The sequence below is a fragment of the Cervus elaphus genome, chromosome 18 (genome assembly GCF_910594005.1).
Source record: "Cervus elaphus chromosome 18, mCerEla1.1, whole genome shotgun sequence".
NCBI lineage: Eukaryota > Metazoa > Chordata > Mammalia > Artiodactyla > Cervidae > Cervus > Cervus elaphus.
In genome coordinates this window covers 38,328,260-38,343,009 of record NC_057832.1, presented here as the reverse complement: position 1 = coordinate 38,343,009, position 14,750 = coordinate 38,328,260, and the positions used below count along the sequence as shown (strand labels likewise).

Genomic DNA, 14,750 nt, shown 5'->3' with positions numbered 1-14,750 from the left:
GCAGCATGAAAATCAGTGTGTAACAGAAAATGAGGGTGGCTATGTCCTGTTTGATTCCAAGGCTTGGGAAGTTCCCATGATAATATGTTTACTAAGAATGACACAAATTTTATATATATATATATATATATATATATATATATATATGATTCATCTGTATTATTGTTTTAACTGGCTACTAGGTTTATAGAACATAAATAGTTATGTTATTGGGCCCTAACTACTTAATATTAACAGAACTGTCAGGTTCTTTGTTTTGCCTATGTGTACCAGGGTAAAGATTACTAAGATCTAGGTGCCACAATATAAGAAAGACTGGAAGCTTTTGTTCTAACATTTCCATGCATGTATAAACAGGGATCACATCACAAATAAATGATGCTTTATGCAATTGATTTTCTACATGTAGAATAGCTAATGCTGGGAAAAACAGTTCTAGGAGATTGTATTTAAATATATGATTTAGAGGTGAAACTAACCCTCAGGAAGCTCCCTTCTCCAGGGGATCTTCCCGACCCAGGGATCAAACCCAGGTCTCCAGCATTGCAGGTGGATTATTTACCATCTGAGCCACCAGGGAAGCCCCAATACAGATAAACTTCAGAAGGAAGAAATGAGGTATAAAATATTGAAAGCCAACCTTGTTTTACTCCATTTTTCTCCTACTCTCTACTTAGATTCTGTTTTACCCTGAGGATTCCTCAGGCCAAATACACTTTTCTTCATCTCTAATATGTTTTTCAATACTAACCCTGTAGAACTAGCTACAAGTAAAGTAGTCAGGCAAACATATGTATATGCTCTTTTCCTTTGAAGGCTCTTCAGTTGCATAAAAAAGTAAGCTTTCTATCACTTTTATTTTTGTAAATTATACATTGCTTTGTAGGACATTAGAGAGTCAGCTACTAGATGTTATCCATGTATTTCAGCCTTACATTTTATTGACCAAAATTTATAGATTGCACTGTTCTGTAACTTGTCTCTCACAACTTGTCCTGACTCTGCATCATGACCCTTTAGGTAATTTCTTGGTGCAGGGACAGCTGAATTTGCTAATTTAAACTTATACTAACCCAAAGAGTCATAGCTACTAATAGGCTATTGTTACAGTACCATGCTTGTTGATCTGACGTAGACGTTGTTTTTCAGATGGCAGTTTCCGTCATTCGGCACCACTATGCCTGCCAATTTGCTATCAAGAGCAAGATGAGATGTCTGATCTGTCATCACCAGCAGCAATCTTTTAGCTTCTTTTCGCCATCCAATATGACTCTTAAAATAAACATGTAATTAGATCTTGTACAATAACATAGATCTTTACTGTGGTCTCAAGAAAACATTAAATATAAGTTAACAAACATTAAGTCAGGCTAGAATTATGTGCATAAATTCAATGCTGTTTCACAAATAGCATTAACTTTTATTTGTATATCCTCTTCCACAGCCATTAAACCACACTTGTTCCTGGCAAGAGACTTCTGGTGTTACCACAGAGGAGGAAAAGGCCAGGTTTACAAAGTGCAGACTGCCTAATGTGATGTGAGTAGGACAACAAGCTATTTCTGGTTCTTCCTTTCAGAGTAGTGAGTGAAAAGAGCAGCCCTTTTGGAAATGATTTTCCAAGAACATAAGTTTTTCTTTCCCTTATATCTTTTCCTATTTATAAACTTCTAATTTAGTCCCTCTGTCCTGAACACATACCAAAATGAGTATCATTGGTGACAAACAAGAGATAGGAGAAGAATGTGTGCTTTTATGCTATGTTTCACTCCATAAATCAAAGAGAAATCATAAATTCTTGGGGAATTTTATATCTGAGCAAACACTCAATAATATGAAACTTCTTACCTCACAGACAGCTGCCTGAAGCATAGCATCAAAACCTCCTTCAGGTGTATCTATATTTCCAGAGATCTTCTGTCTGTGAACTGCTTTTTCAAACTCAGTAATGTTCTCCGTCAAAGACAGCACATGGATATACCCATGGGGAGGCATACAGTCTAAGTTGTAGTCACTGTATGGGTACAGAAGAAATGCAAATTGTTTTGCTATGTGTCCTTCAAAGGTCCAAAATATTACTCATGTAAAAGTGTGTGGTTGATGTGAGAAGGGAATACTTTTTTTTTGCCAATAAAACTTTTTTAGAGAAAAATCTATATTTTATAAAATCAGAGAAAAGCTCAATATTGCTGAATATTTCTTTGCAGGTAGGAATATAATGGCTTGGTTTCAAAACATAAAGAAGATTAAGCATGTTCCTTTAATATAGGACACCTAAGGGCTTTTATTATGCTAATAAACACTATTAATTTTTAACAGGAGATGAGAATTTTCAGTGATTTCCTATCAGATTTGTTCATGGAACAACTGAAAAACACTTTTGGGGAAATATTTTTAGGAATTTAGTTAAAATATTATACTTTTGTTAGATATTTTAAAATATTTTGCTAATTTTAAAGTGATTTTTGTAGAATCATTGATGAATGGTCAAAATTCATTAAAATTGTTTTGAGAATCCATGATGTCCTCAAAGGTAAGGATTATTTCTCAGGTGCCTCTGTGCTTGGGGAGAAGGTGTATGAAGCTCCATATGGAGATGCATCAGTCTTTTAACACTGCAGCAGACAGCCGGGCTGTTTTGGTAAATTAGACTGTACACTGTAAAGTGATTTGGGCAACGTATGGAAGTCAGAGAGAAGATAATAAATTAAATGTTTTGTTAAGGAAGAACTGAACACATTTATATTTGCTCTCCGTAAATTCAACAGGCTAAATGTTGTGTGAGAAATTCATATTTTAAAGGCTGGTTTTCCTTTCATGGTAGGGCACACACTAATTATAATCAGCCTTCCAAAATGACAAGAAAAAGAGCTCTTTCTAGCAAACAAATTCTCATCTTTTGACCTACCTACCCTCCATGTGCTAGCTGAGTTTTCTTGGAAATAACATTATAAGCAACATAATTATAAACACAGTCACAGTACAGTAATGGAAATGTAGGTGCAATGCTGGCAAAATAAGTACTTTAAAATTGGTAAGCCTTGCTTCAGCAAATTTGGAGCAATAACAAAGAGAAATACAGAATATTCAGACAAGTATTTATATATATGGTAGCCTGATTATTGGATGTTTGTAATAAAAACTAAGTGAAAAAGTATAAAAATAAAAGCCCCCTTCAATCTTAGAAGTCTTCAGAGGAACGTCCTTCCTCTATAAATATTTTTATTTCTCACTTAATTTAAACAAAAATAGATAATTTAGTAAGTCCTTGATATAAAACCAAAATGAGATTTTACAAGATTTTAAACTTGTTTAGCATTAGGAAGTCCATGTCTAGTATTAGGTACCTGCATTGATTATGAATTCTTTCTGGATGGATACTAATGTATGGTGAAACTGTTTTGTCAACGTATGAGCCAAATCCAAGGCGAAAGTCACGGGAGAAAAATGCCATTTTTCTAGATAAATCATTTCCAACTGAATTTAATTTTTCAATATTATTGTGCATTGATGCTGAGACATCAACCAGATAATAAAGATCCACAGGATATTTCTTCAGAGGATGAATTTTCAGCATAAAATTAGCTTCAGCTCCTAGTTCAAAGAAAGACAAACATAGTGTAGTATTCATTTTTAACATCTGAGGTTAAGCTATCAATAAATCAGTCACATTTTAGGTATAGAACAGTGATCACTAATTTGTACATAATGAAGGAAATTGGGAATATTCTGGAATAATTTTAAGACAGTTAGAAGAACATACCAATGTTTTAATCTCCAACTTCTACAAAGCATTTTTCATAATTCTATGGGGCAAAGATAACAGGAAACAGACTAGCTCAATATAAATGTAATAGGGAATATATTTATCACCGTATGAACCTGCTTTTCTAGTGTCTAGTAAAGCACAGCCCAGACATTAGGCAGCATTCTATTATGAGAGACTAGACGATTGTGTTTGTTTGCAGGTGACTTTTAGGTTTGAAGACATCCAGAAAGGCATTCTAAGAAAATTTACCCCTTATTGGATGCAGGTGTAAATTAATTAATTTGGGTTAAGGCATATTTATGTATGAGATGCAGAAACTCTGGTACTAAGAAGTACATTAAGCTACTCAGAATACTTACTATCTCATCATGAGTTGTTTGATAAGATTCTTCCTGACCATTAGTTGTAAGAAAAAATGAGACAGTGGTCTAACGAATGATATGCAGCAGCCACATGAGAACCTAAGCTATGTAGGGGACCGCATTTGTCCAATGCATAATGAGTGCTTGATAAGCGTATATGTTGAAGGGGGAGCACAGAGGCAAAGGAACTGGATGAGAAGAGGTCACCATAAGGAGAGTTGTTGGAGGCTCCAAAAGACAACTGTCTTTGCAATACAGTTTTATTTAGTTCTCTGGCCGTTATCATGTGATACAAAGATCTGGTACCTTGCAGAATGAGTACTTCTGTATTTAACTTTTTAAAGTATGTGGTAAAAAGTTATCAATTTAAATACAGACAATTTGTGAATTTTACTTTTTTAAACAATAAAGCAAATTCTTTGTAAGTCATTAATTATTTGTATATGGGGAATACTTTGAATGGAAAAAAATGAATAAATACCAATTTGAGTACATAATTAGTAGCCTGATCTACTTATGAAAAGGAATCCTATAATTTATCAAATCATTTTCAGTCTTAATATGCTTAAACATATGGGATATTTTAAGCATAATAACAGCACAATATAGCATAAGAATAGCAACATTATAAACTTATTTAGTAGTTCAGATGTTTTTCAGCCAGATTATGAAATGTATTCAAAACAGTAAGCTTTTTGGTTTATTAATATTAATTATGGGAGAAAGTGGCTATTTACTTATTCCTAAATTTGCCTTTACATGCAGGAAAATTCTTTATTATAACATCTCTGTTTCATCAGCCTGAGTTTGGGAGGAGAAGTTGGGTTTGCATAGCCCAGCCCAGTCAACTTTCTTACTCCCTATTTTTTAGGAGCTGGGCTGCCTACAGAGAGCATATATTCAGTTCTGCTTTCTAAGTATATGGTGAAAAAGCCTCCCCATGGAAGTGACCTGAAGTTTGGGTAGAGAAGTTTAATTCAAGAGAATGATAGAATTGGGTAGACAGAGCTGAATTGATGAAAAATAGAAATGGAGTATGTTGGGAAGTGTAGTTCATGTGGAGGAGCTTGTGTTTTAATATGTAGGTCAGCATTTAATTTTCTTTTTTAATTTGTGTAGTTTTTTAACTGTTGACTGAGGCATATGGCTGGAGGCATCAGGCACTGGCCACATGGTATTTTCACCCTGATGGATCATTGTAGTTTATGTTGGCTCTGCCTAAATATGAATGGCTGCCTATTTTGACAGAGTCACTGAAAAATACATCAGATACTCAGTGTGTTGTGTGACTTGTTATATTGTTGGTTGGTTATCTCAGCCACAGGCAGAGCCTGTACAGAATCAACAAAAGCACAGTGCTTGGAGGCCTGAGCTATTCGGGGCGCTCCAGCCATTCAGGGGCCTTCAGCACATATCAACTGCTTACAGCTGAGCAAGCAAATCCTAGGCTCACTAGCCTCAGCAAAGAAGAGGGTTTTTAGGAACCCTTGCCAGATGATCAGGGTTAGAGGGTGTAGTCTGCTGTGGCTTGATTTTGGATTACATAGATGCTGGCATTAGCACATGTACCTGGGTCAGCTGAAGACCTCAGCATGGACTGACACCTCAGTAAGACAAATTTTCACTATAGGAGAAAGGAAAATCTTTCTGTACACAGGCCTTTTACTCATTGCAGGAGAGAACAATAATCACTACTTTAAAATTGCAAGGCACTTGAGTTTCCCAAAAGGTTTTAGCTTTAATCAGTAAGCTTAAGGTGGGCAGCCCTAAATAGGCTGACCCCAGACCACTCTGCTTGTTAAGGAAAAAGTTGAAGGGGCCAAGCTTAGATCACCACATTTTGCCAATGAGCAAATGACACTCCATGACACTCCCTTGTTATGCTCTCAGATTGGCTTTGGATTAAATAATTGGATATGAAGCAGAAACCTTCTCTTCATATAGGCAGTAGAAATAAATACCTTTTCATGGGAATATGGATACTATGTCCCTGGATAAAATCCTCATTCAGTTCATAGTGGGGTTCCACCAACACTGGGCTCAAAGGGAAAATGACATTAAAAAGGTTTTGAATATACTGAATGAGAAAGAATCAAATCTAAAAACAATATCTGTGGCTATCACCATTGAAATATAAAGTCCAGCAGAAAAGTCTTAAATGCTACTCCGAGAGAGGAGTTACATGGGGGTGGATTATTTTAGTGAGTAAGAGCTACTAACTGAAGTGATCTATCGAAAATATTTACCACAATATTTGGCATCTAGTAAATTCCCAGATGGCATTAGTGATAAAGAACCCGCCTGCCAATGCAGGAGACATAAGAGACACCGGTTTGATCCATGGGTCTGGAAGATCCGCTGAAGGAGGGCATCGCAACCCAGTCCAGTATTCTTGCCCGGAGAACCCCATGGACAGAGGAGCCTCGAGGGTTGCAGTCCACAGGGTTGCAAAAAGTCAGACACGACTGAAGTGACTTACCACGCATACACAAATTATATATAGACACTAGTAATTATTACCATTATTGTTACTACTAGATTCTAAGCAACATTAGGATAAGAACTATTCATCTCTGAAGCCTCTGATTTGGTACATGCATAGCCACTCATAAATGTTCTTTAAACTATAATTGAAGAATATTTTCATACAGCATTTCAAAAGGCCCACATATATACCATAGTAAGAAGCTGATATTTATAATTTCTTTTTTTCTTTTTTTTTAAATTTTGATAGTTATAATTTCTTTTGCATAGTTCAGGAGATCTTAAATATTAATAGTTTCTCTCTATAAGATGAAAAGAGTATCATCTGGCCCTCAAATATTTATGTCACCACTTACATTAGCTGCAGGAAAGCTTCACCTTCATAATTTGAGATTTTAAAGGCTCTAATCCTATTCCCTTGATTAACTTCAAAGGCAAAAAAAAAAAAAAAAGTTTGTGATATAGAATAAGAAAGAGGATTTGGAGGAAAGTTGAGACCTACTTACAGCTATTGCCAATATTGGTTTGAATAGACCAAAGAACTAAAGTTGTTAGAATGAGTTTTAAATCACTCAACTAATGGTGTGAGCATCTCTGAAGAACTAGTTGCAACAAACATGTCTGGACACTAAGAAAAGATAACTAAAAAATATTCTGCATAAGATGAAACTAACAAGTCATAAGAAAATATGGAGACATGTAGCAGGAAGAAAGAGCTGCCAATTTCTATTCATTGTCTTTGGGCAGGGGAAGGAGAAGGTCCAAGAATGAGACAGGTTTGAAACAGCAAGGTACAGACTCCAGCACATTTCTGGATTTCTGTAGGGGTAAAATAAGGGATATGGGCCAGGTGTTGAGCAAAAGTGCATGATTCTGTATGTTTTTTCTTAAGTTTTGAATTCAAGAATACCTGAAGAGTCTTTACATTTTAAATTAAGCTACATTAAATCAGTTTTTTCTTTACATTATTAAAATGAATCAAGTTTGAAACATTTTCTTCAGTTAGTGAAGTATAAATTATACTAATCCCTGTCATATATTACTTCTGAAGCAGAAACCGAGAATTTTCTTCTCTTCCCTACCCTCCTAAAGATTTCATCTCATTTCACTCTTCTTAGGGAATATCAACTAGGATCAGTGGCCTATTTCTGTTATTATTTCTCCATAAGATTGATAGGTAAAAATAAGAAAAAGAGGTATAGTTTAAGAAATAGAAAGTAAAAGGAAGTGTCTTTTAAAAATCTCATTTAAAATATTTGATTGCGTGTATTTTGTACATATTCTTAATATTCTTTTAAAAGCTTAGTCAGTATATGATATAATAGAAATATCCATAAAAGCTTTTAAAAATTCTTAATAGAAGGTCATGCGTTTTTATCAGACAAAAATAAAGTGATTATCTGTAAATAAATCTAACAAATAAATATCAGTATCAGGGAATAAACATATTTTACACATAGGATGCATTGTAACAGACCCTCAACTCTTGTCTCTGTGTTCGAGTGTAAAGGAGTTTTACATCATAAGGAATGAGGTTTATGTATATATATATATATATGGAATCGGTAAAATTCCAGATACAGCTTTATATATTATGCCCCAAAGCTGGCATGTCTTTGATGCCACAGTGCATTTTTGGATGAATTTATTAAACCTATTTTAATAATTATTTGCTATATATGCAGATTATAAAAATACAGTTTTTCATAGCTATAGGAAGGATAACTTATACACACTAGACAATTATAGTATTTTCATACACAAATTCATCAGTATTGGCTAAAATCAAGCCCCATAATGATTTCACCAATCTCTGGGGACAGAACCTCCGCATTCTCTCTCAAGTCTGGCCATTTTTCTCCTGCATTGTTACCACCACTGCCATTGCTTATCTACAGCACTGAAACAATTTCTCAAGTTTTGAACTATCATTTTATAGTTTCAGGAGGATTCAACCACCATTATGTCTACAAAAGAGAACAAACTAAATTCATAAAAGTGTATAAATTTAACTGTAACATACAAGTAGAAAAAATGCACCTTGTAATTTTCAAACCTTAAGTATTTAAAAAAGAGCAAGACATTTTAAAAGGCTATTAGCCATATTTTTAGAGGCAAATAATATATGATAAGCCTCATCTGTAAGCTGTTGAAAATTAACATTCGGTGAGAAAAATAAGCAAATTTGTATGAATGGGGCAAATCACACACAAAATAGAGAGGTAAAGATAGTTAATAAACTTAAGGAAAAGGTTCAAGCTTTCTAGTACTAGGAACAAAACAAAAGAAAATGGCTAATAGACTAGTTATACTTAACAAACTGAAGAGATTAAAAAGAATGAGAAATAGGCGAAGTTGATTCCGGAAAGCTTAACTGGATATGAATTTTTCTTGTGAATAATCTAATAATATATATAACCTAGTAAATCTATGACTAGAAATGTATCCTAAATAAGTAGGTTGTTATATATACATGGAGAGACAGACAAATATAGATACATACGTGTATAATGAGTATCATTGAATATTTGTTTCAACAAAGTGCATTCAGGTTTCATTGGGATTGTCTTACATTTATTGATTGACTTAGATTTTGTTATATTACTGGAATATATATATATGTATAGAACTGTAATTGTTATAATATTATTTTCCTTTTCAGGAACATAGAATTCTTCTGCATTTATTCATACTGGCTTTTAGGTAGCACAATGGACTCTACATATTTTTTAGAAAGTTTATTGCCAGACAGTTTACATTTTAGGTTGCTGCTTTGAAATGCTCTCTTTTAGATTACATTTAATACTACATAGAAGACAATTTTATAAAACCTAAAAAAAAAATATAAAAAAATAAAATAGAAATATTGAAGAACAAGTAACCAGTAAAAAAAAAAAATACTACATAGGAAATTCATTGATTTTTGAATATTTAAAAATTTTCCTTTCACAGCCTTTTAACTATAGTATTAGTTTTGTTTGATTTGCTTGGATTTCTGTGTAGACATATAAAATTAATTTCGCTTTATCTTTTCAATATGTTTATCACTTGTATTTGGTTTTCTTGTCTGATTGCTTTTATATAAAACTTTCAGAAGGATTTTAATATGTATTAACAAAGTATTCTTCAATTTCGTTTGGGCAGGAATGGACACTAAGTTTAATTGTATGATTTCTGGCATCTTGAGATAACAATATATATTTTTCTTCTTTTGGCAAACTAAGATAATAAAAAATGCATTGATTTTAGGATAAGCAACTGCTGTAGGTTAAATCTACTTGTATGGTGACATTGTTCTTATTATAATATGAAGTTTAATTTGATTCTTTAAAAGGTTATTAGGGATTTGATCCTAAAGTTATGATAACTTGTAAAAATTGAGTAGCTTCTATGCCTTCTCAAAAAACCATGGGAGAATTTATGTAGCCTAGGGATAATGTGTTCCTTGAATGTTTAGGTGAACATTAAAGTGTATTTCCCATGAAAATATTTATACCTAATGTTTTTAGGGAGAGTTTCTTTTAGAATTTTCTTAACTTCTTGTATCTTTGTTAGATTTCTTAGGGTTCTACTTCTTCTTGAGTCAATTTTAGTCATCTATATTCTCCTAGGAAATTATTTTTATCATAATTTATATATTTTACCATTTTTAATATTTTGAAGTTTTTCCCCCAATTTTTTTTCTCTGGTCATAGTCTGTATAATTAGGTCATTTGCTTTGGGTCTTCTTTTTCTAATTGGCTTTGCCAACAATTTAGCTATTAGATTTATACATTCATTTCCTTTTTAATTTCTATTTCTTATTTCATTTTGTTTTTTTCTTAACTAATTAATTTCTTCCTCTTGTTTTCCTTACAGTTACTTTGTTTTTGTTGTTCCTATATCTTTATCTGTATGCTTCATTCTTTTTCAATGATAAGAGCATTTAAAGTTCTGAGTTTTCCTGAGAGCAACTTTGAACATATCCCATTATGTTCTGATGTGTGCTGTTGTTATTATCATTATTATTAAATTAAATTGTCTATGACTAGAATTTTTATTTATTCTTGGAGATAGAATTTATTTAGGAGAAGCTTTCCTTGGTTTCTCTATTATTTAATATTTGTTAATCATCTTATATTGGTTTCAAATTTTATTGCAAGGTGTTCAGAGATGTTGGTCTATAAAAACAGTTTCACTTTTTAGAGTTCAGTTTTTTTTTTATAAAATAAAATTAATTTCTGAAACTGTTTCATGAACTCAGAAAACATTATTTTATATATCAAGGACTATGGACTGAGTTTTGTCCCCTCCCCCACTTTATATAATTAAAGCCCTAACTCACAATATGGAAATGTTTGGAGATGGAGCCTCTGGGAGTTGATTAAGTTCAGATGATGATCTGAGGGCCGGGTGCTCGTGAGGGAATCAGTGCACTGATATGTAGAGACAACAGGGAGCTCCTTTTCTATCTGTCACTCTCTCTCCCTTCAGAAGCTGAATCTGGCAGTGCCTTGATGGCAGACTTTCTAGGTCCTAGAACTGTGAGAAAATAGATTTCTATTGTTTAAGCTCCTTACTATATGGTATTTCGTTATGGCAGCAATAGAAGGTGGCAAGTGTCATAATACCAACCTAGTTACTTTCATTTTTGTGTATCCCTTTGCAGCTGACATTCATTTATGTCCATACTAGTCTGTATAATTGTTTGATATGGTGACGTGCACAGTTTTAATTTGAAGCTGAGAGTATGCCTAGGGCCAAGAAAGAAATGGACTTTGTTATTCTGGTAATCAAAGATTAGAGAAAAATAGCTTGGAATTGGCAGGGCATTTGTCGATAATGGTTATTCAAAAATTTAGTAACAGGACAAGGCCAGCCAAAATGAAATAATGAAGGCTTGAAGGCAACTGCATACCACTTAAAACTAAATGTATCTAATTTAGTGATGCATATCTTTGTACTTGAACTTATCTTGCCATATGCAGTTTGTTCGTTGAGATTCTCTGGCACTAAAGAAAATGAATAATTTCCAGTGGCCTACTACATATGCCAAACTGTGGAATACAAATGTATGGGAGGAAAAGTATAAGAGAAGTATAGGAGGAAGAGTGTGCATTACTCTCAGGGACTAAAGCAGCTCAAGTTAATTATGATAATTATGAATTATAGTTTTGTTTTTAAAAGCTTATCACAAAGGCTCTAAGACAAATTCACATCTCTTACCAACTAATCAACTAACAAATTTAGCAAACACTTATGGAATGCTTACTACATGCCAGCACCCTGATAGGCATTGGAAAAACAGAATGGAATAAAACATGTTCTTCTTCTTATACAGAGCTGGCAGTGTCCTAGGAACACAATTATAGTATAATGTGATCAAGACTGGAAACACATAATTATAATATAGCGTGGTCAGGTTTGCAGAGAATGTCCGAGGACACACAGCTAGCTAGCTGTAGGCACAAGAAAGCCTAGAATTCTGATTTCTTGACTCTGAGCCCATTGTTATTTATACAGCAACAATACTGCCTGTCATAAAATGTTAAATATGAACAAATAAGGCTGGATAGGGGCTTCCCAGGTGACTCAGTGGTAAAGAATCTGCCTGCCAATGCATGAGACATAGGAGATATGAGTTTGATCCCTTGGTCAGGAAGATCCTTTGGTGAAGGAAATGGCAACCCACTCCAGTATTCTTGCCTGGGAAATCCCATGGGCAGAGGAGCCTGGTGGGCTACAGTCCATGGGGTTGCAAAGACTCAGACAGGACTGAGCACACGTACAGCAACAAAGGCTAGATATAATTCTAACTTAAGAATAAACGCTGATTTATTTGGAAATAACCATACCTTGATGCAGCTGGATCAGCACTTCTCCTGGTGTCACCTGGGTATTAATTTCATTTTCACTTGGTTTTACATGCACAGAAGGGTATTCTATTAAATCAATGGAGCAGCCTTTGTGTATTAAATTGGAAACAATGTCACAACGTTCATTCTTTGATCCACCTGAAATGAAGTCCTGTTTAAAAGAAAGAAAATCACTGATGTTTTAGTGCATATCATCCCAATTATAACCAAAGAAAACCACATAATGCGTACTACCAAGGAAATATCTTCCAGTATTATACAAATTATATGACTATTAAGAATAGCTGCATGTTTCCAATAAGAATACTGGCAAATCTGACTTAAATAAGTCTAATTTCTGAATCTTATTTTGAAAGAAAAAATGAATATTAAAAAGGAGATTTAAACCAAGTACTTTAAATATCATTAACTGATTACTGTAAAATTATACCAATTTAATTCTTTCTAAATATTTTACTTTGGAAATACTGCTCCAAGAGAAAATTTAGGCAAAACAGACCATTCATTGTGGTTCTGCATGTAAGCTTTAATTCTCAAAGAACCCAACTGGTATGTTTACTATATTCTATTATGTTTGGAATGTGGGAGCAAGTCCTCAGAAATCACGAGACTAATTAGGTACCAAAATTCATAAAATAATGAACTGGAAATCTATATTTCTTTGGCTAAAAATTCCCTCACTTCTCATACACATAATAGCATGTAAGTAATTCAGTAAACCAAGGAAGATGGTACAGTGAGTCTGGGAGATATAAAACTGCAGCTCAGATTCTCATGATTTTGCACCTGAATCTTGCACTTTCATTATAATTTAGCATTGGTTAGTTCATGCTAATTCCATAGCCATCCAATAAACTTGGAATTAGTTGAGCAGGCTTAACATTTATCTTGACTGAGAAAAATTTAATATTTTTATTTTTCATGTAACCAGTTTTTCTCCCTAAGACCAGGAAATGTATTGAAAAGTATAGAAATATAGTTTACTATATATAATGTTGGCTTGAATTATTTGGGATATTTGCTTATGTATTAGCTGAATATTTGCTTAGTGATCTTCCTGGAAGTGGTTATTTTGATCTGGCATTCAGTCATTCCTTCTCTAGTTCAACTGATTAAAAAATTGCATTTCCAACCAATTATTAATTTAATCAAAAGAGTATTGATTGAATACTAACTCAGGGACAGTAGTTTTGTTAAGTACTGAGGATGCAGAACAGAACAAGACGGATAGAGTCCCTGTTTAAGTCAGCAGACCATCAGAGAATTCAGCCATTAAGTGAGTTAATGTAATTATCATAGGCATTAAATTTAGAGGAAGCAAAGAATGTCATAGTGTTATGGAGAAAGGAGATTATCAAGTTTAATATTACTTGAATGTGAGATCACTAATTATGAGTTCAAAAATCCCTAGCACTGATGAAGAATTAGATGGAATGGAGGTAGGCAGTATAAAAACATTCATATAACGGTTTTTTTTTTTTTAGTTGCTAATTAGAGGCTAATTACTTCACAGTATTGCAGTGGGTTTTGTCATACATTGACATGAATCAGCCATGGAGTTACATGTATTCCCCATCCCGATCCCCCCTCCCACCTCCCTCTCCACCCGATTCCTCTGGGTCTTCCCAGTGCACCAGCCCTGAGCACTTGTCTCATGCATCCAACCTGGGCTGGTGATCTGTTTCACTTTAGATAATATACATGCTGGTCTCTCGAAACATCCCACCCTCGCCTTCTCCCACAGAGTCCAAAAGTCTGTTCTGTACATCTGTGTCTCTTTTTCTGTTTTGCATATAGGGTTATCGTTACCATCTTTCTAAATTCCATATATATGTGTTAGTATGCTGTAATGTTCTTTATCTTTCTGGCTTACTTCACTCTGTATAATGGGCTCCAGTTTCATCCATCTCATTAGAACTGATTCAAATGAATTCTTTTTAATGGTTGAGTAATATTCCATGGTGTATATGTACCACAGCTTCCTTATCCATTTGTCTGCTGATGGGCATCTAGGTTGCTTCCATGTCCTAGCTATTATAAACAGTGCTGCGATGAACATTGGGGTGCACGTGTCTCTTTCAGATCTGGTTTCCTCAGTGTGTATGCCCAGCAGTGGGATTGCTGGGTCATATGGCAGTTCTATTTCCGGTTTTTTAAGAAATCTCCACACTGTTTTCCATAGCGGCTGTACTAGTTTGCATTCCCACCAACAGTGTAAGAGGCTTCCCTTTTCTCCACACCCTCTCCAGCATTTATTGCTTGTAGACTTTTGGATAGCAG

The 14,750-nt window shown here is 34.2% G+C and overlaps 1 protein-coding gene across 1 annotated transcript in view; it reads right to left on the bottom strand.

Moving 5' to 3' along the window:
* Positions 1–14,750, bottom strand: part of ITGB8 (integrin subunit beta 8) — a 94,239-nt gene that overhangs the window by 36,025 nt on the left and 43,464 nt on the right. Inside the window, exons 3-6 of the mRNA XM_043872645.1 lie at positions 12,450–12,621; positions 3,348–3,594; positions 1,849–2,014; positions 1,114–1,272 (exon numbers count right to left, since the gene is read on the bottom strand). Of these exons, the coding sequence (XP_043728580.1) occupies positions 1,114–1,272; positions 1,849–2,014; positions 3,348–3,594; positions 12,450–12,621 (744 nt within the window). The remainder of the gene's footprint in view (positions 1–1,113; positions 1,273–1,848; positions 2,015–3,347; positions 3,595–12,449; positions 12,622–14,750) is intronic.